Genomic DNA, 26,657 nt, shown 5'->3' with positions numbered 1-26,657 from the left:
CGGAATTATCTGGACGTGTGGGACAGCCCTTACCTAGCTTTTGCCCTCTGCTCCTTTTTGAAAAGCATGAAAGAGCTACAACAAAGCTTTTAATGCAACTATTGCAGCGACAGCCCACTTAGTGCATGTGCAAACGCATCTTTTTCAGGCAGGTGAACTCAATGAGCTTTTCAAGAGAAAGAAGCCTTAGGAAACGCTGGCATTTTTCTTTCCTGAGGTATCTTTGTTAGCATTTTTTTGGGTTGATTCCTCAGCACTTTTTCAATGTTTTTGATTGCAACAACAAATGGTTTTGAAGCAAAAATGTTGCCAACATTTTAAAAATATGCCCGTATAGAGCATCTTCCGAGAGGGAAAACACCTGAAGAATGGTCAGCTCACTTCTTTTATCTGCGTGACATCTTTGGAAACCTGGAGCAGTTAACACCTTCACGAAATGGCCATTTTCCGTTTTTTTTCTCCCCTTCTTCCAAGAGCCATTTTTTTTATTTTTCCATCATTATAGCCTTATGTTTTTTTGCAGGACATGTTGTACGTTTGAATGGCATCATTGATTTTACCATATAGCGTATTGGAAAATGGGGAAAAATTCCAAGTGCGGTGAAATTCCACAATTGTTTTTTGGGTTTTTTATTTACTATGTTTACTATATGGTAAAACTGACCTGGCAATATGATTCAAAACGACCCCTAAAATATAACTTTTATTCAAAATAGATATAAATAAATATAAAAAAAGAAGTATGTGTACTAAAAGTTATACTAATCTACGAAGGTCTGCACAAGTGTTTGACATTATAGGATACAGTGGAATAGGGAACCTATCAAACCCTAGTATTCCCTAACTTGGTCCCTACCTGTCATCCGTGGTATACATCATGCTCTGTGGCCAGGGAATCATGCTGCATTGATGGCATGCCATAGTTTCCAATCCCCTGATGAACCCCAGCCCTCTGGGGGGAAATGCATCAGGATATGAGATATGGATATTGTGCTTCAAGATACAGTGGTTACGGAAAGTATTCGGATCCCTTTAAATTTTTCACTCTTTGTTTCATTGCAGCCATTCGGTAAATTCAAAAAAATTCATTTTTTTTCTCATTAATGTACACTCTGCACCCCATCTTGAATTAAAAAAAAACAGAAATGTAGAATTTTTTTAAAGTTTAATAAAAAAGAAAAACTGAAATATCACATGGTCAAAAGTATTCAGACCCTTTGCTCAGACACTCATATTTAAGTCACCTGTTGTCCATTTCCTTGTGATCCTCCTTGAGATGGTTCTACTCCTTCATTGGAGGCCAGGCGTGGTTAACTAAACTGATAGGACTTGATTTGGAAAGGCACCCACCTGTCTATATAAGACCTCACAGCTCACAGTGCATGTCAGACCAAATGAGAATCATGAGGTCAAAGAAACTGGCCAAGGAGCTCGGAGACAGAATTGTGGCAAGGCTCGGATCTGGCCAAGGTTACAACAAAATTTCTGCAGTACTCAAGGCTCCTAAGAGCACAGTGGCCTCCATAATCTTTAAATAGAAGAAGTTTCGGACCACCAGAAGTCTTCCTAGACCTGGCGATCCAGCCAAACTGAGCAATCATGGGAGAAAAGCCTTAGTGAGAGAGATAAAGAAGAACCCCAAGATCACTGTGCAGCTCCAGAGATGCAGTAGTTATATGGGAGAAAGTTCCACAAAGTCAACTATCACTGCAGCCCTCCATCAGACAGGCCTTTATGGCAGAGTAGCCTGACGGAAGCCTCTCCTCAGTACAAGACATATGAAAGCCCGCATAGAGTTTGCTAAAAAACACAAAAATGACTCCCAGACTATGAGAAATAAGATTCTCTGGTCTGATGAGATGAAGATAGACATTTTTTTGTAATAATTCTAAGTGGTATGTGTGGAGAAAACCAGGCACTGCTTATCACCTGCCCAATACAATCCCAACAGTGAAACATGGTGGTGGCAGCATCATGCCATGGGGGTGTTTTTCATCTGCACAGACAGGATGACTTTGTCATTGAAGGAAACATGAATGCAACCAATTACAGAGATATTCTGGATGAAAACCTCTTCCAATGAAACTAAGCACACAGCTAAAATAACAAATGAGTGGTTTCAGAACAACTCTGTGACCGTTCTTGACTGGCTCAGCCAGAGCCCTGACCTAAACCCAATTGAGAATCTCTGGAGAGACCTGAAAATGGCTGTCCACCAACGTTAACCATCCAATCTGACAGAACTGGAGAGAATCTGCAAGGAAGAATGGCAGAGGATCCCAAAATCCAGGTGTGAAAAACTTGTTGCATGATTCCCAAGAAGACTCATGGCTGTACTAGCTCAAAAGGTGATTCTACTCAATACTGAGCAAAGGGTCTGAATACTTATGACCATGTGATATTTCAGTTTTTCTTATTTAATAAATTTGAAAAAATTACTACACTTCTATTTTTTTCACTCAAGATGGGGTGCAGAGTGCACATTAATGAGAAAAAATGAACTTTTTTGAATTTTCCAAATGGCTGCAATGAAACAAAGAGTGAAAAATTTAAAGGGGTCAGAATACTTTCCGTACCCACTGTATGTATATTTAGGCTTCTCCTCTACACACACTACCATTCAAAAGTTTAGGGTCACCCAGACAATTTTGTGTTTTCCATGAAAACTCTACTTTTATTAATCAAATGAGTTGCCAAATGAATTGAAAATCTAGTCCAGACATTGACAATGTTTGAAAAAATTTTTTTATTTGAAATAATAATTTTCTCCTTCAAACTTTGCTTTCGTCAAAGAATGCTCCCTTTGCAGCAATTACCTTTGGCATTCTATCAGTTAATTTGGTGAGGTAATCTGGAGAAATTTCACCCCATGCTTCCAGTAGCCCCTCCCACAAGTTGGTTTGGCTTGATGGACACTTTTTTCGTACCATACGGTCAAGCTGCTCCCACAACAGCTCAATGGGGTTGAGTTCTGGTAACTGTGTTGGCCCCTCCATTACAGATAGAATACCAGCTGCCTGCTTCTTCCCTAAATATTTCTTGCATAATTTGGAGGTGTGCTTTGGGTCATTGTCCTGTTGTAGGATGAAATTGGCTCCAATCAAGCGCTGTCCACAGGGTATGGCATGGCGTTGCAAAATGGAGTGATAGCCTTCCTTATTCAATATCCCTTTTACCTTGTACAAATCTCCCACTTTACCAGCACCAAAGCAACCCCAGACCATCACATTACCTCCACTATGCTTGACAGATGGTGTCAGACACTCTTCCAGCATCTTTTCAGTTGTTCTGTGTCTCACAAATATTCTTCTGTGTGATCCAAACACCTCAAACTTTGATTCATCTGTCCATAACACTTTTTTCCTATCTTTCTCTGTCCAATGTCTGTGTTCTTTTGCCCATATTAATCTTTTCCTTTTATTAGCCAGTCTCCCATATGGCTTTTTCTTTGCCACTCTGTCCTGAAGGCCAGCATCCCGGAGTCGCCTCTTCACTGTAGACGTTGACACTGGCGTTTTGTGTATACTATTTAATGAAGCTGCCAGTTGAGGACCTGTGAGGCATCAATTTCTCAAACTGTACTGTACTTGTCTTGTACTGTTTTCAGCTATGCTAACATACTTGCACAAGGGTTTTCAAGGGTATTCTAACAATCCATAGCCTTCTTACACAGTTAGCAAACAGAAAGTACCATAAGAACACTGGAGTAATGGTTGTTGGAAATGGGCCTCTATACACCTATGAAGATATTGCATTACAAACCTGACGTTTGCAGCTAGAATAGTCATTTACCACATTAACAATGTATAAAGTGTATTTCTGAATCATTTAATGTTAGCCTCATTGGAAAAAACTGTGCTTTTCTTTAAAAAATAAGGACATTTCTAAGTGACCCTAAACTTTTAAATGGTAGTGTAAGTGACATATTATCATTGTGTTTCCTGAGTGTTGCTAGGATTCTGACAGTAGTCTATTATCCCACATTCCCTGATCATCTCATAGGGGTGCTGGAATAATTTTTTCAGGGATTATGTGGAATAACCATGATTTTTAATCACAGCTTTCACGCGTCTTGGCATGCTTTCCACCAGTCTTTCACACTGCTCCTGGCACAAAAATGTAAGCAGTCCTTCTTGTTTGATGGCTTGTGACTATCCATCATCCTCTTGATTACTTTCCAGATGTTTTCAATGGGGTTCAGGTCTGGAGATAGGGCTGCCCATGACAGCGTTTTGATGTGGTGGTCTCTTAATTTTTGCGAGAGCTGTATATTGGTTTACTGTTATATAATATGGGCAGTTACATATTAGGACATATGGTAAATATGGGCACACAACCAGGATAATTGGTTATTGTTTAATTTGCTACCTGTGCTGCACTCTAGGGTAGGTCTGTAATAGGGACTGACGAGTAACGGGGGCGCCATATCGTACATACTACGGTGCCAGTCTCCATTGACAGGAAGGGGCAATTTAGGAAGTACTAGGGGTTTCATAGGCCCTCTATTCCCCTGTATTCTATTCTGTCAAACACTTGTGCAGACCCCCATAGATTTGTAAGACTTTTAGTATATAAACCTCTTGTTTTATGATGGGAGTTTTTAATTACCGGTATGTTGAATAAAAGTTATATTTTAGGGGTCTATTTTTCTTTGCTGGTAATATGATTCACCCAGGTCAGTACAAGTATGCAGATATCAAACATGTATAGTTTACTTTTTATTTAAATGGTGAAAGAAAAAAAATCTGACATTTGTACAAAAAAAAAGTTTTTGCATGTGTAGCTGTTTTCCAAGACTCGTAGCGTTTTAATATTTTTTAGATCTGGGGCTGGGTGATGGCTTATTTTTTACACCCTAAGCTGATGTTTTTATTGATAGAATTTTGTGGTAGATACAATATTTGTATTGCCTCTTAATGCAGTGTTGCGGCAACCAAATAAAAGGAATTCTGTCATTCAATTTTCTTTTCTCATTACACCATTTATGATCTGATTAATTTACTTTATATTTTTCTAGATCAGACATTTCTGAATGCAGCAATACCAAATATGTTTTTTTTAATTGTTTTACTTACAATGGGGCAAAAGGGGGGTGATTTGAACTTGTGTTTTTTTGTTTCTTGTTTCATATATCTAAAAATGTTTTGTTTTTTCTCACTTTTTACTGACTTTAATAGTCCCCTTAGAAATAGGGGATTTATGAAAAGTCGCAATCTCCTATGAACACCGGCCACGAGCCAATGTTTACAGGAATATTGTAATACCAGGCACGGGGGTCTTCTATAGACTACTGGCTGTCATGACAACTCATCAGCTGTTACGGAACTGCAACACAGGACTAGGGTAGAAGGGGGACACTATGACTAGGCTGATACCCTATGATGGAGTAGGCGACCCATTCCTAGCGAATAGACCCACCGACGATCCTAGGTTAATCTCAAGTGAACACCTATAGATAGGGGGAAGGGGATCCCTGAAAGATATAAGGACTGGGTACAAAAATGGGTCACCTCCTAATAGAAGGCACAGAGAAGGCTGCAGAAACCAACTGAAAACAAAAACTAGACTAGCAGAACCAGAGGTACCAGCACTGCACAAATTATACACATGGAGGACAAAGCAAAGCACCAAGCTAGAACTCAAGCAAATTAACACTGTTGTCCAGCAAGGACTGAAAGGCAGGTGCTGGTTAATAAAGATTGATACAAACATCTGACCGAAGACCAACCCAGCACCAGAGGAAAAAGACCAGCAGCCAGAACACCACAAGAAAATGGCGGATGGTCACAAACTAAACAGATTCTAACATCAGCGACACCAGATTCACGTGTCGGGGAGCCGATAGGCGAGATTTCTGATGGGCTTCTGGGTGCAGCATGTTAAATCCCACTGTCAGAGATTGACTGCAGGATTTAACCAGTTAACAGCCAGGGGTGGAGCTACGATCCACCCGCGGCTGTTAAAGGCACAAGACAGCTGATTTAATCAGCTTGCATATGTGGGGAAAGTTTCAGGCTCAACACTGGAGCCCGCATCAAAGACAGGGACATGACCTATTACTTAAAAATACGTCATATGTCGTGAAGGGACTCTCACAAGTTTGAACATATGAACAGCAAGTCATTTCAGCATAGAAAATTTATATGTTGATTCTATCAAGTGTTTATGTTCTGCCCATCTTAATGTGCAGAAAGTTAATTATCATGTTATTCAAGTTGTGGCCACTGGAGGTCATCAGTTGCCTACTTTTCATGTTGTTTACCAACTTTTCCCTCAGAAGAGCAATGTCTTCTGGGTGAGTTCCGCCCTCATTCTTCTTGTGGAAGACAAGCTTCAGTAGCTATTTTTCCTCAAGTCTGAAGAGAGGCACTCGTGCTCCTGTCTCACTTACTTTCCTACCCCTGTCCTAACGGATCTCGGTACGTTTATAAAGGGTTGAATGCATCTTATGTTTGTGTTAGTATTTGAGCCTTATGTAGCTCCTATAGTCTGATATAGTTAGGCAGATTGTGCTCTGCAGCTTGCAGTTAGGTTAATGTTTACTCTGCATGTAGATAGAGGCATATTTGTATAGAATAGGGCAGTGCTGTTAGAATTACTGTGTAATGCACTCTGTATAATTCTTGCTGTAATGTCCCAGTTATTTATGTGATTGCACCCTGTATGTGCATATACTGATATGCTGTTATTCTTTACAGTTTTTCACCAGTCATCCACAATGATTATTCACTGAACATCCACTTTATACATCAACATCATTCACTATTCGATCATCTACTATGAATACTATCCACCATTGTTGTTCAACGTTATAGTTTATGTTATCACCCTAATAAATAAGACTTAAGCATCAACACAGTCTGTTTACTGGGATGTGGATGAAGGTTTAGCTGTATGTTGGAATCCACACAGCATCCTACGTGGAGGAAGGCAGAACAGTTTACTTTGAGATTTTTCAGGCAGTTTTCCTAGCGGAATCTGCCTGAAAAAGACATTGTATGCACATACTCTTCCTCATTCCACAATTCTGGCTCTCTATCACTATTTACTTAATTGACCACTGAAAAGGGAAGGTGGATCAACATCACAAACCTGGGAAAATATTGTACTGGGAATCCCACACTAGATGTGTGTTTGTCTAACTTTCTCAACCTGGGTAAAGCTTTAGAAACATTTTTAAGCACTTTTGGTACTTTTTCCATGTTATTTTCATTCTTTTAAGTAAATTTCAGCTGTAATTTTTCAAGTAATTTTTATGTAATGAAGATGTATGGGTTGATTGTATTGATTGAAGCAAAGCAAGACTAGTCAGAGTTTGCCTGGAAGTGTGCAAATCATAGAATGTTAAAGTTGGAAGGGACCTCAAGGGTCATCATGTCCAACCCCCTGCTCAATGCAGGATTCACTAAACCATCTCAGACAGTTGTCTGTCCAGCTTTTGTTTGAAGTCTTCCATTAAGAAAGAATTCACCAACTCCTGGCAACCAGTTCCACTCAGTGATCACCCTCAGGGTATGTGCACACGTCAGGATTTCTTGCAGAAATTTCCTGAAGAAAACCGGGAATTTTCTGCAAGAAATCCGCATATTTTTTTGCATTTTTTTCCCGTTTTTTTAGCATTTTGCAAGCGAAATTAGCTTGCAGAATGCTAAAGTTTTCAAAACTGACAGGTTGGTCACACTTGTCAAACATAGTGTTTGACAAGTGTGACCAACGTTTTACTATAGATGCTGCCTATGCAGCATCAATAGTAAAAGATAGAATGCTTAAAAATATTTTAAAAAAAATAAAAAAAATGGTTATACTCACCTGCAGACAGCGGATCTCCTCAGCGGCGTCCGTTCCTATAGATGGTGTGTGTGTGTGTGCAGGACCTTCCATGACGTCGCGGTCACGTGAGCGGTCACATGACCGGTCTCGCGACCAATCACAAGACCGCGACGTCATCGCAGGTCCTTCACCGCGCACCAGCTATAGGAACCGAAGCGGCAGCATGCATCGGAGAGGCGGGAAGACTCCGGAGGCCATCGAAGGTGAGTATATCACTATTTTTTATTTTAATTCTTTTTTTTTGACCAATTATATGGTGCCCAGTCCGTGGAGGAGAGCCTCCTCTCCTCCACCCTGGGTACCAACCGCACATAATCTGCTTACTTCCCGCATGGTGTGCACAGCCCCGTGCGGGAAGTAAGCAGATCAATGCACTCCTAGGTGTGCGGAATCCCCGCAATTCCGCATTTTTAATGAATATGTTGCTTTTTTTTCCGCGATGCGATTTTTTCGTGGAAAAAAATGCAACATTTGCACAAAAAATGCGGAATACACTGTAAATAATAGGAGGCATATGTTAGTTTTTTCGCGTTTTTATCACGTTTTTATAGCGAAAAAACATGAAAATAACGTGAAAAATACTGAACGTGTGCACATGGCCTCATTGTCAAAAAGTTTTTTTCTCTTATCTAATCCGCATCTTCTCCCTTTCAGTTTAATTCCATTGTTTCTTGTGTTTCCATGTGCAAATGAGAATAAGGATGATCCCTCTACACTGTGATATCCCTTCAGATATTTGTACACAGCTATTAAGTCTCCTCTTAGCTCTCTTTTTTGCAAGCAAACCATTCTCAGATCCTTTAACCGTTCCTCATAGGACATACTGTGCAGTCCACTCACCATCCTGGTAGCTCTTCTCTGAACTTGAATCCGTTTTTCAATGTCTTTTTAATAATTTGGTGCCCAGAACTGGACACAGTATTCCAGATGAGGTCTGACAAAGGAGGAGAAGGGGGATAATTACTTCACATGAACTAGACTCTATGCTTCTCTTAATACACCCTAGAACTGTATTTGCCTTTTTTGCTGCTGCATCACACTGTTGACTCATGTGCAGTCTGTGATCTATTAGTATACACAAGTCTTTTTCACACATGTTGTTGCTTAGTTTTATTCCTCCTAATCCATAGATTAGAATTTTTGGTTTGCATTTCTCTCTGTTAAATACCATTCTGTTAGTTGCTGCCCATTGTTCAAGCTTATCTAGATCCTTCTAAATCCTTTCTGTGTCTTCCCTAGTGTTATACACTCACCGGCCACTTTATTAGGTACACCTGTCCAACTTCTTGTTAACACTTAATTTCTAATCAGCCAATCACATGGCGGCAACTCAGTGCATTTAGGCATGTAGACATGGTCAAGACAATCTCCTGCAGTTCAAACCGAGCATCAGTATGGGGAAGAAAGGTGATTTGAGTGCCTTTGAACGTGGCATGGTTGTTGGTGCCAGAAGGGCTGGTCTGAGTATTTCAGAAACTGCTGATCTACTGGGATTTTCACACACAACCATCTCTAGGGTTTACAGAGAATGGTCCGAAAAAGAAAAAAAATCCAGTGAGCGGCAGTTCTGTGGGCGGAAATGCCTTGTTGATGCCAGAGGTCAGAGGAGAATGGGCAGACTGGTTCGAGCTGATAGAAAGGCAACAGTGACTCAAATCGCCACCCGTTACAACCAAGGTAGGCCTAAGAGCATCTCTGAACGCACAGTGCGTTGAACTTTGAGGCAGATGGGCTACAGCAGCAGAAGACCACACCGGGTACCACTCCTTTCAGCTAAGAACAGGAAACTGAGGCTACAATTTGTACAAGCTCATCGAAATTGGACAGTAGAAGATTGGAAAAACGTTGCTTGGTCTGATGAGACTCGATTTCTGCTGCGACATTCGGATGGTAGGGTCAGAATTTGGCGTAAACAACATGAAAGCATGGATCCATCCTGCCTTGTATGGAGCATCTTTGGGATGTGCAGCCGACAAATCTGCGGCAACTGTGTGATGCCATCATGTCAATATGGACCAAAATCTCTGAGGAATGCTTCCAGCACCTTGTTGAATCTATGCCACGAAGAATTGAGGCAGTTCTGAAGGCAAAAGGGGGTCCAACCCGTTACTAGCATGGTGTACCTAATAAAGTGGCTGGTGAGTGTATATATCTCCAAGCTTTGTATCATCTTCAAATTTGATTAGTTTACCTTCAGTTCCCTTATCTAGATCATTTATAAACTGTTGAACAACATTGGGGCCAGGACAGAGCCTTGTGGTACCCTGTTATGATCCTTAGTGGTTGAGGATCACAAATTACTCCAGCTAAGTAACAAACATAGGACAAGCTCTAGGGAGGTGGTAAACTGGACTGACCGCAAATCTGAACCTATCCAAACACACTAGAAGTAGCCGGTGAACGTGTCTAAAATCCTAGACGTCTCGAGCCAGCCTGAGGAACTAACTACCCCTAGAGAGAGAGAAAGACCTCACTTGCCTCCAGAGAAATAATCCCCAAAGATATAGAAGCCCCCAACAAATGATAACGGTGAGGTAAGAGGAAGGCACATACACAGGGGTGAAAGCAGATTCAGCAAATGAGGCCCACTAATACTAGATAGCAGAAAATAGAAAAGGGGTCTGTGCGGTCAGTAAAAAACCCTTACAAAATATCCACACTGAGATTTCCAGAACCCCCGCACCAACTAACGGTGTGGGGGGAGAAACTCAGTCCCCTAGAGCAACCAGCAAGCGAGGGAATCACATTTTAGCAAGCTGGACAAGAAACATGATGAATGCTGATAATCAAAAAATGAACAAACAAAAACTTAGCTTGTCTTGGAGAGACTGGGAGCAAGGTAGTCACAAGGAATCTGAAGAGCACTGAATACATTGATAGCAGGCAAGGAACTGAGTATCCAGGTGAGCTAAATAGGAAACCAGCCAAGGATAACGAACCAGCTGATGCTGCCAACCTGCAGAAAGACAACACTACACAGTACCGCTTGTGACCACTAGAGGGAGCCCAAAAATAGAGTTCACAACAGTACCCCACTTGAAACACTCTTCCAATCGGATGTGCATCACCACTCTTTGAGTCAGATCACTGAGCCAGTTAGGAATCCACTGAACCATAGCCTTGTTAATAATTTTTTCAATAAGGATAGTATGACATACTTTATCAAATGCTTTGCTGAAGTCAAGATATACTATATCTACCACATTTCCCTGATCCACCAGGTCAGTGGAAGGAAACTAAATTAGTCTGGCATGACTTGTTTGCTACAAACCCATTCTAGCTCTGGTTAATTACTGTAATCTTATGCTGTTTAATAATTTGTTCAAAGATCATTCATACTCTGGCAATACTGGAGAATCATGCAGTAAACGCAGTGCACGAGTTGTAAGGATTCAGAAGTCTTGACTCACATAGTGACTGCGAGCTTTTATCAGCAGACTGGACAACCCATTTAAATGAATAATGTGTTGGAAAATATTATAACATTTTCTCTGTCATTATTTATGTAGACATGTCATCATAATAGATAAGATCCAAGATTATTATTATATCCTACAAATAATTTATTCTATAAGAATATTTCCATTTGTTTCTTTATGTAGGTGGAAGCTGCTGACTCGGATACAGAAAGCAAAAGAAGGGAATATCATTCCGTGGGGGTGCAGGTAGAAGATGAAAAACGGTAAGATCAGCCATATTTGAAATTCAGAGGTATCACCAAAGGCGTTTAACAAGTTTACCTTCAAAGTGAAATATAGACTGTTAAATGCAGTACAGAATCTGTAGGCTTAAGAAATGACCCAACGTGACACCTTCAGCAGATACAAAATGTTTTGTTCCCATTTACACCAACATGTAAGGTTATTAAAATGTGTTCAGTATATTGAGGGGGTACCACTGGCCTAGGCACCTGGAGTTTGTGCCTCCTGTCTCATACTTTTATTCTATAGAAATGCAGAGACATGAGATGCAGTTCCACTTCTGAGTTATTTGATTAGGTTCTGTTATTTTGACAACTAGCACCTATTTTATTTGGGCACACAGTTATATCATTTGTCTGCATTATATTATGTACTGTAAGTAAAAGGCATACATAAAATATATATTTTACGTTTCAATTTTAATGGTACAACACAAAGAGCTTAATTGTCACACCAAAGAAATAAAGCTACGTACAAATAGTGAATCATAGTATCATAATCCCCACCATCGCCAATTTTTGTTTTTGCTTTTACGTTTTTTCCTTCCCTTTTTTCAAGAGTAATAGCTTTTTTTTCTGTTGACATAGCAATGTGATGCCAATTTTGCTGATGACTATCTAGTTTTGAATTACACATTCTAATTTTCATGCAATATACTGGAAAATGGGGGGGGGGGGGGGAAATCCAATTATGGTGAAATAGTGGAAAAATAAAACACAATTCCCTCAATTTGGAATGATCTCACGAGATCCATAGAAAATGGATTCTCCAATGTTGCAGAAATAACCCCCTATCTATAGGAGGTTCTTCCGTCAGAAAATGGATTCTCCAATGTTGCAGAAATAACCCCCTATCTATAGGGGGTTCTTCCGTCAGAAAATGGACTCTCTAATGTTGCAGAAAGAACCTTCTATCTATTGGAGGATCTTTCTGCAACATTGGAGAATCCATTTTCTATGAATCTGATGAGATCATTCCAAATTCTGTTACATGGATCTCCTTAATGTGTTTTGAGACATAGAGGGGTAAATGTACCAGTTGCACTAATGGGTTTGCAAGGTCCCCCATGTCTGATTGTTTTTTTTGCATTGCAATTCCAGTTGTACTGGTAGATTTTTTGTATCATAATCAGTCACCAGCTTTGGTGGCATATATGGTTGTTTAGCCCTGCTGGGAGTTCTGATTTATGTGTGTGTTGTGTCGGTATATTTTAATGCTAATATTAAACGTTAAGTTTTAAGTTCCCAATTTCCTGCTGACTTGTCATGGTGTGAATTCACCCTAAGGCTCTGTTCACATGTCCAGTTGTTACTTTGGTTTTTGTATTAATTTTGGGGTGACAAAAACAGAAATAAAATCATACAGTAAAGGTATTCAGATACTACTCTAGTAGAAACAAATCTGTTATAAACAGATCAACAACACATGCAAAATGAAAACCAAAGTATGCATTGTGTTTTGACACATTTTGCAACATGATCTTTTTTTGTACACTGGATGGTCCAGGGGCAGACATATCATTGGTGCAGCCTATGCGACCGTACTAGGGCTCAAGAGGTAAGAAGGCCCATTTCTACCTCCAAAGCAGGTGGAATTGAGCATTATGATGAGCTCTTGGGCTGCAAAGAGCCCATATATTGTTCTTGCATAGGGGCCCTTTAGAGTTTACGTCCACCGGTTACTGGACCTGTTACAATTGGATGACAACTAGACATCTAAATAGAGCCTAAGCGTGTCTACTGTGCTCCAAGCTATCTACAGCTTATTTTACTTTCTTCATTTCTCATATCTGTAGCCAAGGACGTTTCAAGAGGTCAAACAGCGTAACAGCAGCTGTACAAGCGGACTTAGAATTAGAAGGTTTTCCAAGTCATATCACAATGGAAGATAAAGGCCTCCAGTTTGGATCCTCATTTCAAAGACATTCTGAACCAAGTACTCCAACTCAGTATGGTGCAGTAAGAACAGTACGGACTCAGGGTTTGTTTAGTTACAGGGAAGATTACAGGTCGCCTGTAGACACTTCAAATTTACCCCCACCAGATCCTTGGCTAGAGCCTGCTCATAATGTAGTGGACTCAGGCAGAATATCACCCAGTCGACAAGATGGAACATGGTTCATGAAGTTGCTTCATTCTGAAACAAAAAGAATGGAAGACTGGTGTAAGGACATGGAGAGGGAAGCAGAGGAGAATGACCTTTCCGAAGAAAGTAAGAAATCTTTCTGTTTATTTTACTTTCTAGTCCATTATTATTTGCAAAATACAGTGAGGAAAATAAGTATTTGATGCACTGCTGATTTTGCAAGTTTAACCACCTACAAAGAATGGAGAGGTGTGTAATTTTTATCATAGGTACAATTCAACTGCGACAGAATCTAAAAATAAAATCCAGAAAATCACATTGTATGATTTTTAAATAATTAAATTTCATTTTATTATATAAAATAAGTATTTGATCACGTACCAAACAGCAAGAATTCTGGCTCTCATAGACCTGTTAGTTTTTCTTTAAGAAGCCCTCCTACTCTGCATTCATTACCTGTACTAATTGCCCCTGTTTGAACTCATTACCTGTATAAAATACACCTGTCCACACAATCAGTCACACTAACCCTCTCAACCAGGGCAAAGACCAAAGAGCTGTCTAAGGACACTAGGGACAAAATTGTAGACCACCACAAGCCTGGGATGGGCTACAGGACAACAGGGAAGACAACAACTGTTGGCACAATTATTAGAAAATGGAAGAAACACAAGATAAATGTCAGTCTTCCTTGGTCTGGGGCTCCATGCAAGATCTCGCCTCGTGGGGTAAGGATGATTCTGAAAAAGGTCTGGAATCATCCCAGATCTATATGGGAGGATTTGGTCAATGACCTGAACAGAGATGGGACCACAGTCTCAAACATTATCATTAGTAACCCACTACATCGTCATGGATTAAAATCCAGAGGAGGCATGGGAGAAGGTCATGTGATCAAATGAGACCAAAATAGAACTTTTTTGGTATCAACTCCACTCGCCCTGTGTGGAGGAAGAAGAAGGATGAGAACAATCCCAAGAACACTGTCCCAAGCGTGAGGCATGGCGGGGGAAACATCATACTTTGGGGGTGCTTTTCTGCAAAGGGGACAGGACGACTGCACTGTATTGAAGGGATTGTGGATGGGGTCATGTATCGTGAAATTTTGGCCAACAACCTGCTTCCCTCAGTAAAATCATTGAAGATGGGTCGTGGACGGGTCTTCCAGCATGACAGTAACCCAAAACACACTGCCAGGTCAACTAAGGAGTGGCATTTCAAGGTCCTGGAGTGTCTAGCCATTTTCTAGACCTAAACCCAAAAGAAAATCTTTAGAGGGAACTGAAACTCAATGTTGCCCAGCGACAGCTCTGAAACCTGAAAGATCTGGAGAAGATCTGTATGGAGGAGTGGGCCAAAATCCCTGCTGCAGTGTGTGCAAACTTGGTCAAGAACTATAGGAAATGTCTGACCTTTGCAAACAAAGGTTTCTGAACCAAATATTAAGTTCTGTTTCTCTATTGTATCAAATACTTACTTCATGCAATAAAATGTTGATTAATTATGTAAAAATTACACGAAGTGATTTTCTGGATTTTTTTTAAATATTCTGTCTTTCACAGTTGAAGTGTACCTACAATAAAAACTACAGACCTCTCCATTCTTTGTAGGTGGGAAAACTTGCAAAATCTGCAGTGTATCAAATACTTATTTTCCCCACTGTATGTATTTAGAATATACTGTAGTTAATAATTTCACCATCCCTTTCTATGAATACAAAAATAAATGTTCAAAACGTGCAAAAGAACGAATGATCTAATAAATAAATGGAAATGATTACCTAGTTAGTAAAATGTAATTGCATTTAGTGTCGCTGGTGTTAACAACTCATGTTTGTGCTGCATACCACAATTACAGGATTACGTCTAGTGGTGTACATATTGCTCATTTTCTATTCATTTAGTATAATGGATTTCACTGTTTGTTCTCTTGATAAATCTTTCCCGCTGACGGCTGACACATATTATATTTCCTAATGTACACAAAATATGGTAACTTAGTAACCTCTCATTACTATTCTTTATAATCCAAAACATACTGAAGAAGAGTGTACATGTTTAATAGTAAGATGGGAGAAGACCCGGCCTTTGTGGGCATAAAATGTCCAGGATAATAGATTATAGCTCATATTGATGACCTATTCTATGGATAAGTCATCAATATGGTGGGACCAGACAATCCTTTTAATAAATGAGTTTAATGTTTGGTTCCACAAATAAAGGGGGTAAAATTATGGTAACTAATAAGAAAGGTTGTCCTGTCTGTAGCATTTCAGTTCTTGCAGATCCTTGCAATGTGAACAGCCTCAGAGGCATAAATCAATATTTCTTCTACAAAAAGACAATGCAGGCTATGTTTCATCGGAGCCTATAAAGCTAATAAACAAAACTGCAGGGCATAAAAACTGCATTATGTCCTGTGTTCCATGACATTCTGAAGAGCTGCAATTTAGATTTGTTGGATGCATATAAACTGATTTGTCTTTGGATGATAACATTAAGTGACATTGGTTTGCGTTTGCAAGACTTATTTTACATTGTCAGATGAATCTGCTAGCGCGTTTTTAGTTCACTGATTTATCTTGAAAATAAAAAACAACATAATAAATAAAAGCATCAACTAATATTTCTGATATAATAAGAAATGTTATTGTTACAATTGTTACAAATTTTAGGAATGCTCAGGGCTGTTCCAGGTGGCACATCCTTATTTTACTACTCTCCGGTGATGAGTAGGCAAGCATTGAAGTAGCCCACTTACCCACAGGAATGTGGTTTCTTCTTGATAAACGAGGTGGTGGCTTTCTGCTTCTTATCATTTTTAGATCTATTTCAGTTTATAACATTACTATTTGGCCATTTTTACTTGAGCTGCCTTACTGCACTTCACGTTATTGGCAACTGGATGGTAGAAGCCTGCTCATGACTTCAGTGCTTTGTACCTTTTGAATGGAACTATATGAAGATGCCAATTATGGTGTAAAGAAACATGGACATGAAATTAATAAATGTCTTGAGATATGTTAATGAACAGACTTTAAAGCTGTCTGTACACGAGATAACTGTCTGCTATCTTTCTTGATTCACTCATATAGATGAGCGCTCAGCTCGGCCGAGTATTCCTGTATTTTCTAAAGGCAGAGAGGAAAAAGTCACTTATATCTACTGTGAAAATAGGTCACCTATTAAAATTCCAAAGACCCATCTTTGTCTACCCCAATAGACTTTTTGTAATCAGTGGGTCCAATATTAATTCATTTTTGCTTCCTTTGTCTGTTTTTACCATCAGAGTGGCATGTCTTTCTTGCACGCAAAAAATCTTTCAAAGCTTCTAGTACCCATTAAAAAGGCATCCAAGTTCGATATGTTGCTTTTTCATGGACCCATTAATTTGAATTGGCGAGTTTCATCAGCAAGTTGGATCGAAAAAGAAACGTCTGTTTTTTGCAGACGATAGGTCTGCAAAACTCCCCCCTAAAATAACAAGATGTGAACATACCCATACACTGTAGTGAGAAAAAAAACATAGAATACGAGGGTGAAACATGGGCATCTGAATGAGGCCTTAGATACTACCTGATTGTGTATTGTGAGTATAAAGGGTTCTCATTCCTTCTTAGAAGATTCTGTTAGGTTCTTAGAAGGTTGTGTTCTTCACATGTGATAGATAGATAGATAGATAGATAGATAGATAGATAGATAGATAGATAGATAGATAGATAGATAGATAAGGAGTATGAAAAATCAAAACTGCATAAACAGTTCTATGTCTGCTATGCTGTACCCTATTCTTCATGGATTTGTTATGTCAGTAGTGCTGGTGTAACATAACATGCAAAGCTTGCTGTGACTCAGTATAATGAACACCTGATATAGAGTAATGCATTGTGCTGTCACGCCTGTGGTTGGAAATGTACATGAAGCTATTAGGAGACATAATTACACATCCTTTTGAATGGCTTCATCAATCTGTTTCACGGTTCCTTCACATTCCCATTTAGCGGGATTTATTCAGACTCCGTTGTGATGGCTGATTTGTTTTACATTTGCTAAAACTTCCATGGGCCTGTGTTACAAAGCTGACTATTGTCCAGAATCAAACTATTACCAAAATCTTTTAATTAGTGCCCCTGTAAATTAATAAAGCGATTTACAATGACTGCTAAAAATATTGCTGATGTTTACTAAACATTTATACAATGATTTTTTAAATTCTTTATTTTTAAACTTTTCTTTAAAAAAAAAGTGTAGATGTATGTGTAGATTCCTGAGTACTAGAAGAGCATGCATTCTGAATGTAAGATGATATCAATTGTATATATAAATGAACAAAATTGAACATAGACAGTGAAAATTAGATTATATACTGTATCAATAAAGGGATAAATAACACAATCTCAAATACAGATATCATAATCAGAATTCAGGGTTAAAACAACCCAAATAAATATAGGTATAAGCTCTGTGGAGCTCCCAAACAACATTCAAACACCAAAATATGGAGCAAATACACCACCAAAAGACAACAGAATTTTTTGAATGGAGTAAAATGTTATATTCTTTAATAGCATAAGAAATAAAAAAGACAATAATAAATTAATAATATATATATAAACAGAGCTATACGAATATGGCCACAGATGACAAGATGTAAAACATGATGCTACAAACGAGACAAAACCATGGGAAAAGGTAATACATAATTATCGACAATATCCCCAATTAGAATATCAGTTCAAAATAAAGTGCATATTCTCCAAAGATATATGGATAGCCAAATCCTAAATGCCATAAAGGTAAGTAATACTACAATAGCATGGAGATTTAAGTATTACCTTAAGTATTAATGTATACTCTGCACCCCATCTTGACGTAAAAAACAGAAATGTAGAAATGTTTGCATATTTATTAAAAAAGGAAAACTGAAATATCACATGGTCATAAGTATTCAGACCCTTTGCTCAGACACTCACATTTAAGTCACATGCTGTTCATTTCCTTGTGATCTTCCTTGAGATGGTTCTACTCCTTCATTGGAGTCCAGCTGTGTTTAATTAAACTGATAGGACTTAATTTGGAAAAGCACACACCTTTCTATATAAGACCTCACAGCTCACAGTGCATGTCAGACCAAATGGGAATCATGAGGTCAAAGGAACTGGCCAAGGAGCTCAGAGACAGAATTGTGGCAAGGCACAGATCTGGCCAAGGTTACAAAAGAATTTCTGCAGTACTCAAGGTTCCTAAGAGCACAGTGGCCTCCATAATCCTTAAATGGAAGAAGTTTGGGACCACCAGAAGTCTTCATAGACCTGGCCGTCCAGCCAAACTGAGCAATCGTGGGAGAAGAGCCTTGGTGAGAGAGGTAAAGAAGAACCCCAAGATCACTGTGGCTGAGATCACTGCAGCGCTCCACCAGTCAGGCCTTTATGGAAAAGTGGTATGGCAGAGTGGCCCAACGGAAGCCTCTCCTCAGTGCAAGACGAAGATAGACTTTTTGGTGATAATTCTAAGCGATGTGTGTGGAGAAAACCAGGCACTACTCTTCACCTGCCCAATACAATCCCAACAGTGAAACATGGTGATGGCAGCATCATGCTATGGGGGTGTTTTTCAGCTGCAGGGACATGACGACTGGTTGCCATTGAAGGAAACATGATTGCAGCCAAGTACAGAGATATCCTGGATGAAAACCTCTTCCAGAGTGCTCTAGACCTCAGACTTGGCCGAAGGTTCACCTTTCAACAAAACAATGACCCTAAGCACACAGCTAAAATAAAAAAGGAGTGGCTTCAGAACAACTCTGTGACCGTTCTTGACTGGCCCAGCCAGCGCCCTGACCTAAACCCAATTGAGCATCTCTGGAGAGACCTGAAAATGGCTGTCCACCAACGTTCACCATCCAACCTGATGGAACTGGAGAGGATCTTCAAGGAAGAATAGCAGAGGATCCCCAAATCCAGGTGGGTGTGAAAAACTTGTTGCATCATTCTCAAGAAGACTCATGGCTGTACTAGCTCAAAAGGGTGCTTCTACTCAATACTGAGCAAAGGGTCTGAATACTTATGACCATGTGGTATTTAAGTTTTTATTTTTTAATAAATTTGCCAAAATTTCTACATTTCTATTTTTTTCAGTCAAGATGGGGTGCAGAGTGTACATTAATGAGAAAAAATGATTTTTTATACCCATAGTAGTATAAGGCACCCCTATAGTAGTATAATGCACCACATAGTAGTATATTGCAACCCCATAGTAGTATAATGCAACCCCATAGTTGTATAATGCAAACCAATAGTAGTATAGTGCACCCCCAAAGTAGTTTAATGCAGCTCCATAGAAGTATAATGGAACCCCATAGTAGTATAATACACCCCCATATTAGTATAATGCAGCTCCATAGTTGTATATTGCACCCCATAGTAGTATAATGCACCCCCATAGTAGTATAATGCAACCCCATAGTAGTATAATACAGCCCTATAGTAGTATAATGCAACACTATAGTAGTATAATGCACCCCCATATAAGTATAATTCAGCCCCATACTTAGTATAATGCAGCATTATAGTAGTATAATGCATCCACATAGTAGTATAATGCACCCCATAGTAGTATAATGCATCCTATAGCAGTAAAATGCACCCCATAGTAATATAATGCACCCCCATAGCAGTACAATCCACCCCCATAGTAGCATAATGCACCTGCATTGCAGTATAAGGCACCCGCGTAGTATAAGGCACCCCCGTATTATAAGGCACCCCCGTAGTATAAGGCACCCCCGTAGTAATATAATGCAGCCCCATAGTAGTATAATGCACCCCAATAGTAGTATAATCTCTATAATTTGAGAACGCACGATCAGAAACTGAAGCGGTAGTGTCCTGCTGCTGGGGCCCGGTGAGCAGAAGAGAAGAGGCCCGCTGCTGGGCCCCCTTTGCTCACCGGGCCCCATACGCCAGTAAGGGCAGTAATGCCCCAATGGCGGCTCTGGTTGAAAGAGATAGATAGCTGTCGGCTGAATGATCTGCTGCCTCATGTTTACGGCCATCTTTGCAAGTCTGCATCTTCTCCTATGTTGCCCCATTCTCACTTTATTTTTTTTATTATAATATAAATCAATAAAAATATTTGAAAACAAGTTTGCATACCTCCTCAACGGTAGTCACAACATAGCTTTCTTGAAACACTCGTAACGAGTTTGTATATCCCTTCTCCAGGATTTAAAGAAGACCTTCATTCCCACAACATAGACCTTGCAGATCATCTCAGCACTTGGTTTCTCTCTGGCTTCACAGCATTTGAGTTATCCATGGATTGGGCAGAGCCAGTGCGAATCATAATGTCTTCCGTCTATCTACTTTTATTTTAATGTGTCAGGATAATGTAGTAGCCATACATATGTGTAACTGTTCATATTTGCCTAATTTTTTTCCCTTTGTTTTTTTTTTTTTTTGCTGCAGCCTTTTATTGTTGTTTTTTCTTCATACTGTTAATATGAAATTAATGTTTTTTTTGTATTTTCAGATCTAGGGAAAATCCGAAGTGCCGTTGGAAGCGCACAGTTGCTTATGTCCCAAAAGTTTCAGCAGTTTTATTGGCTTTGTCAGCAAAATTTGGTAAGTGAAAGTTAAAATATTTGATATTACTTTATTTCTGTGTTTAATGATGGGAGATATGCCTACATATTTTGTCATTTTATGATTTTGATTAATGGTAAATCGATATACATTTATATAGAGATTTTAACACTGTATTAATAGTGTATTAGATTTCATGCTTATGCTGCAAGAGGTAATTCCAAAACTTAAAGAGGTTGTCCACTACTTTTACATTGATGAACTATCCTTAGGATAGCTTTTCAATGTCTCATCGGCCGGGGTCCGACATCCAGCACCTCCACCAATCAGCCATGATCAGTGTTGACCTGAAGTATTCACTTGCCAAGCTGCTCCGTCTCCTGGTGGTGGGCAAGGCTTGGTACTGCACATCCACCTCCACTATCAGAAGACGGTCAGCTCCACAAGTGACTTCCAGCCGGCAGCCGCTGCCATTGACACTAAACAGCTGATCGGCAGGGGTGCCAGGTGTCGGAACCCAACTGATCAGACATCCTTAGGATCATCAATGTAAAAGTAGTGGGTAGGGTTGAGCGAAACGGGTCGAACATTTTCAGAAGTCGCCGACTTTTGGCAAAGTCGGGTTTCATGAAACCCGACCCGACCCCTGTGTGGGGTCGGCCATGAAGTCGGCGATCTTCTGAATCTGGAATCGGAATTCCGATACCGATTCCCGATATGTTTAAGATATCGGGAATTGGTATCGGAATTCAGATTTAAGTGTAAAATAAAGAATTAAAATAAAAAATATAGCTATACTTACCCTCTGACGGGCCCTGGTACTAACCGGGAACCTTCCTTCCTTAGAATCAGCCTTCCAGGGCCTTGCGGTGACGTCACGGTGACGTCGCGGCTTGTGATTGGTCCGCGGCCGCCCATGTGACCGGTCACATGGGCGGCCACGGACCAATCACAAGCCGCGACGTCACCGTGACGTCACCAAAGTTCCTAGAAGGGCTGATTCTTAGGAAGAAAGACTGCCGGAAAGAAGCCGAGGGTGAGTATATTCCTATTAGGTATATACTCACCCTCGTACATGCTCTGCTTCTTTCCGGCAGCCTTTCTTCCTAAGAATCAGCCCTTCCAGGACCTTCGGTGACGTCACGGTGACGTCGCGGCTTGTGATTGGTCCGCGGCCGCCCATGTGAGCGGTCACATGGGCGGCCGCGGACCAATCACAAGCCGAAGGTCCTGGAAGGGCTGATTCTTAGGAAGAAAGGCTGCCGGAAAGAAGCAGAGCATGTACGAGGGTGAGTATATACCTAATAGGAATATACTCACCCTCGGCTTCTTTCCGGCAGTCTTTCTTCCTAAGAATCAGCCCTTCTAGGACCTTTGGTGACGTCACGGTGACGTCGCGGCTTGTGATTGGTCCGCGGCCGCCCATGTGACCGGTCACATGGGCGGCCGCGGACCAATCACAAGCCGCGACGTCACCGTGACGTCACCGCAAGGCCCTGGAAGGCTGATTCTAAGGAAGGAAGGTTCCCGCTTAGTACCAGGGCGCAACAGAGGGTAAGTATAGCGATATTTTTTATTTTAATTCTTTATTTTACACTTAAATATGGATCCCAGGGCCTGAAGGAGAGTTTCCGCTCCTTCAGACCCTGGGAACCATTGGAAACCCAATGCACTGCATTGGGTTTCGTGTTTCGGCCGACCCCAACCCCGACTTTTTTATAGGATCGGCCGATTTCACTCGACCCGACTTTTGAAAAAGTCGGGTTTCGTGAAACCCGACCCGATCCTATAAAAGTAAAGGTCGCTCAACCCTAGTAGTGGGCAATCTCTTTAAGTAAATAAAACTGGCTTAGATTTATAAAACAAAGACATTTGTGGTGTGTAATTATGATCTTCAATCATATAAGGTGAGACACGTCAGGTTGGGTTGAGTTGACACCTACATGACATCTTCCTAAATTGCTGTGTCCACCAGCCTCTCAAATAGAAAACAAGAAAATATGTGCTTGTGCATTAGATTTATATAAGCATCTAAATTCAAAAGAATTTAAGATTAGAAAAAGGATCTGTTCTTTCAACTCTATCCGGTACACTTGAATGAGGGCTGATCTAAAATACCATAGAGTCCACAGCAAGTGTAGAATTTTTTTTCATTAAGAAAAAACAGAATGTGTTTCCTTTAAATCTGGAGGAAAACATTGCATTGATGTGGCAAATTTTACATTTTTTGAGCTAAATGCAGAAGTGGATGGATAGAAAATAAGAAAGAAAGTCTCTTTCCTTTTTGATCCACTTATGATTTTTCTTAAAAAAAAGAAGTGCAACACAAATTAATGTGAAGACTTTAAATAAAAGTCTTGTTTACCATTGACATTATTTCCTCCATGTAAAATAATGACCGCTATACTCACTTCTAGTTAGGGCTCCATTCCAGCTATGTTGACACCTGCTCTCGAGCAAAAGGTATTGTTTATGATGGCTACAATCACCTGTCTTGTTTTACCCTCACCTCCTACAGGTGTAACTGACCTCCAGAAGTCAGAGAGCAGTAGCAGCTCTCGCTTCTTCTGAGTGTCAGTTTCATGTGAAGTAAATGAGAGTGAAGTGGCTGCTAATTGGCTGCAAACCTTGTGTGATGCATTCTTGTCACATGAACCCTGGGAGAGCAGGTGCCTTTCTTCTTTAGTTTTTGCTATTTTCTTTCACTCAAAAGCTTGACAAAATTAGCAAATTATGCAAAGTTTATGATTTTTCTGTCAGATGCTCCCAAAGTTGTAAAAAGGGATATAGTATAGTAGAAGGGAGTGTGGTCAACAAATGTTTCAAAAGCTTTATTTAGGTCTGTGCAAGAAAATGTTGCAAATTTTGCTATAAATCTGTACCTACTCATAATAGATATAGATATAATTTTTTATCTGTATGACATTAACCCCTTAATGACCAATAATGTAAATAGTACGTCATGAGCAGGTGTCACTTCCGGCATCTTGACGTGCTATGTAAGTCATGAAAACACAGTGACAGCCCTGTGCCGACAGTGGTCGCTGACAGTTGAGCTGCACGGGCAGAGATGCAGGGATCCATTTCAGCGGTCCCCATTCTCTGATTGCTGTAATCGTTCAGTCAATCTGACTAACCAATCACAGCATGTGATTGCCGGGAAGTGCTGAAATATCAGCACTTCCCCGCATGATCACCACAGGACCTCGGGGCAGATGACAGCCGAGCTCCTGCAGTAACAGCTAGGGACAGTGCTCCCACCACCCCTAGCTGATTTACCCTCCAGATAACGCAATCACTGCGTTTGGAAGGTTGTGAGAGGGAGTGGGCTCTCTCTCTCACCCACATCGGAACCACCATGACCATATCACAGGGAGCTGACCGTTGTCATGGCACTCGTAGATCAAACAATGACCTCCTGGTGTGCCATATACAGTGGCCCGTTAGACCCAGCCATAGGCAGGGTGTAACAGGCGATTTGCCTATGTAATAAAACAGACCTCATGCATTGCAGTGCATCTGTATTGTAAAGCATGAGACCAGTGATCACAAAAATAAAAGTTAATGTACCATAGAGGAACTTAGTAAAAAGAAGTAAAAAAAAAAAGTTAAGAAAATGATAGAAAAAATGATTAAGAAAACACAAAAAAAACCACAAAATAAAAAATACAAAATATTGCACCAATATGCATATTTATGTAAAAACAAAAATAAGCAATCAAAGTACACATATTTGGTATTGCCACTTCCGGAATGACCCGATCTATAAAATTGTTGCACTAGTTAACCCCTACAGTAAGCGTCGTAAAAAAAAGTGGCAAAAAAACTATACTTTTTTCATCATACCACTGGAAAAAGTGGAATAAAATGCAATAAAATAGGCAAATGTAAATAAATATGGCATACCTAAAAAAGTAATCTTGTCCTGCAAAAAACAAGCCACCATAGAGCTCCATCAGTGGAAAAATAAAAAGTTATAGCTTTCAGAATATAGCAATGCAAAAACAATATTTTTTCCATAAAATAGTTCTTATTTTGAAGAAAGGACAAAGAATAAAAAAATTATATAAACGTGACATCGCTGTAATCAGTGTTAGCCCAAAGAATAAAGCTGCTAATCAATTTTACCACAAGGTGAACATCATAAAAAAAATTCCTGAATTACTGGTTTTTGTTCATTCAGCCTCCCAAAAATCAAAATAGAAAGCGATCAAAAAATGTTATATGCCCGATAATGTTATCAATAAAAACATCAACTCGCCAGCAAAAAGCAAACCCTTACCTGACACTGTTGGCAGAAATACAGCAAAATAATTTATTTTAAAAAAAGCTATTTTTGATGTGTGACAGCAGCCAAACAAAAAAACTATACAAATCTGTTAACGCTGTAATAGCACCAACCCAAGGAATGAAGTATGAAGTCCTCTAATTACTAAGGCTACGTTCAGATTTGCGGCTAGCGCCGCAGCGTCGGGCGCCGCAGCGGCGCCGCATGCATCATGCGCCCCTATATTTAACATGGGGGCGCATGGACATGCGGTGCACTTGCTTTTTGCGCCGCATGCGTCCCTGCGGCGCCCGCGTCGGGGCGCGGAGGACGCAGCAAGTTGCATTTTTGCTGCGTCCAAATTCAATGGAAAAAAGGACGCATGCGGCGCAAAAAGCAGCGTTGTGCATGTGTTCACATTTGCGCTGTGCGTTGCGGCGGCGACGCTGCGGCGCACACCGCAAATGTGAACGTAGCCTTAAATCGCACAAGGAACGGCGTTTAAAAAAAAAATCTTGACGTGATGTTAATTTGTTTGTTCTGCCTCGCAAAGATAACAGTAAGGTTCGGCTCACATTTATCATGAGCTAAGAGTTTACACCGGGATTTTTGTGTAAGTCTCTGAAAAACGTGATTCAGACAGAACCCCCGATGGAAGATTCCCTATAATGAGGCAGATGGAAGCACTGTGGGGGCCCTCTGGCCTGTAATCCGGCGGTGCCCATTTTTTTAAGCGTTCGCAAAAGCGCAGTCAACCACAGTTTGGTGCACCTATGAAAAGCCAGATACCATAAAATAGAAGCCACATAGAGTACCTCTGCTGCCTAATTAGTGAATGGATCCCTCGGGGTTTCATCCGAGTCACATATTTTGTACATTTAGATTGAAACCCCAATGTAGAGCACAGGATATATGTGATCCAAAATGTTCTGTACCCAAAAATGCCACCAATAAAAGCTTCTACTCAACCCACAAAAAACAAATCCTCACTCAGGGTCATGATCTGATAACAGAAATATAGGAGACTTCCACATTCCACATTCCGTAAATGCTCTGGAAAATTGGCGTGGGTCTCACCAAAAAAATTCAAACAAAATCTGCGCCCCCAAATCCTCCTCTTCCTGAGCCCCGCAGTGTGCCTAATCCACATTTAGTATCCACATGTTTGGCATTACTATAGCGAGAAGATACC

At 40.2% G+C, this 26,657-nt stretch overlaps 1 protein-coding gene across 9 annotated transcripts in view; it reads left to right on the top strand.

Moving 5' to 3' along the window:
* The window catches only part of DLGAP2 (DLG associated protein 2), a 1,328,681-nt gene that overhangs the window by 1,258,616 nt on the left and 43,408 nt on the right, over positions 1 to 26,657 (top strand). For all 9 annotated transcript variants that reach the window (XM_077290075.1, XM_077290073.1, XM_077290074.1 and 6 more), the window contains 3 exons: positions 11,433 to 11,512; positions 13,327 to 13,742; positions 21,146 to 21,237. In XM_077290075.1, coding sequence (XP_077146190.1) covers positions 11,433 to 11,512; positions 13,327 to 13,742; positions 21,146 to 21,237 — 588 coding nt within the window. The remainder of the gene's footprint in view (positions 1 to 11,432; positions 11,513 to 13,326; positions 13,743 to 21,145; positions 21,238 to 26,657) is intronic.

Source organism: Ranitomeya variabilis, chromosome 2 (assembly GCF_051348905.1).
Source record: "Ranitomeya variabilis isolate aRanVar5 chromosome 2, aRanVar5.hap1, whole genome shotgun sequence".
Lineage (NCBI taxonomy): Eukaryota > Metazoa > Chordata > Amphibia > Anura > Dendrobatidae > Ranitomeya > Ranitomeya variabilis.
The sequence above is the reverse complement of the archived record's forward strand: the minus strand, read 5'-3'. Positions and strand labels throughout refer to the sequence as shown.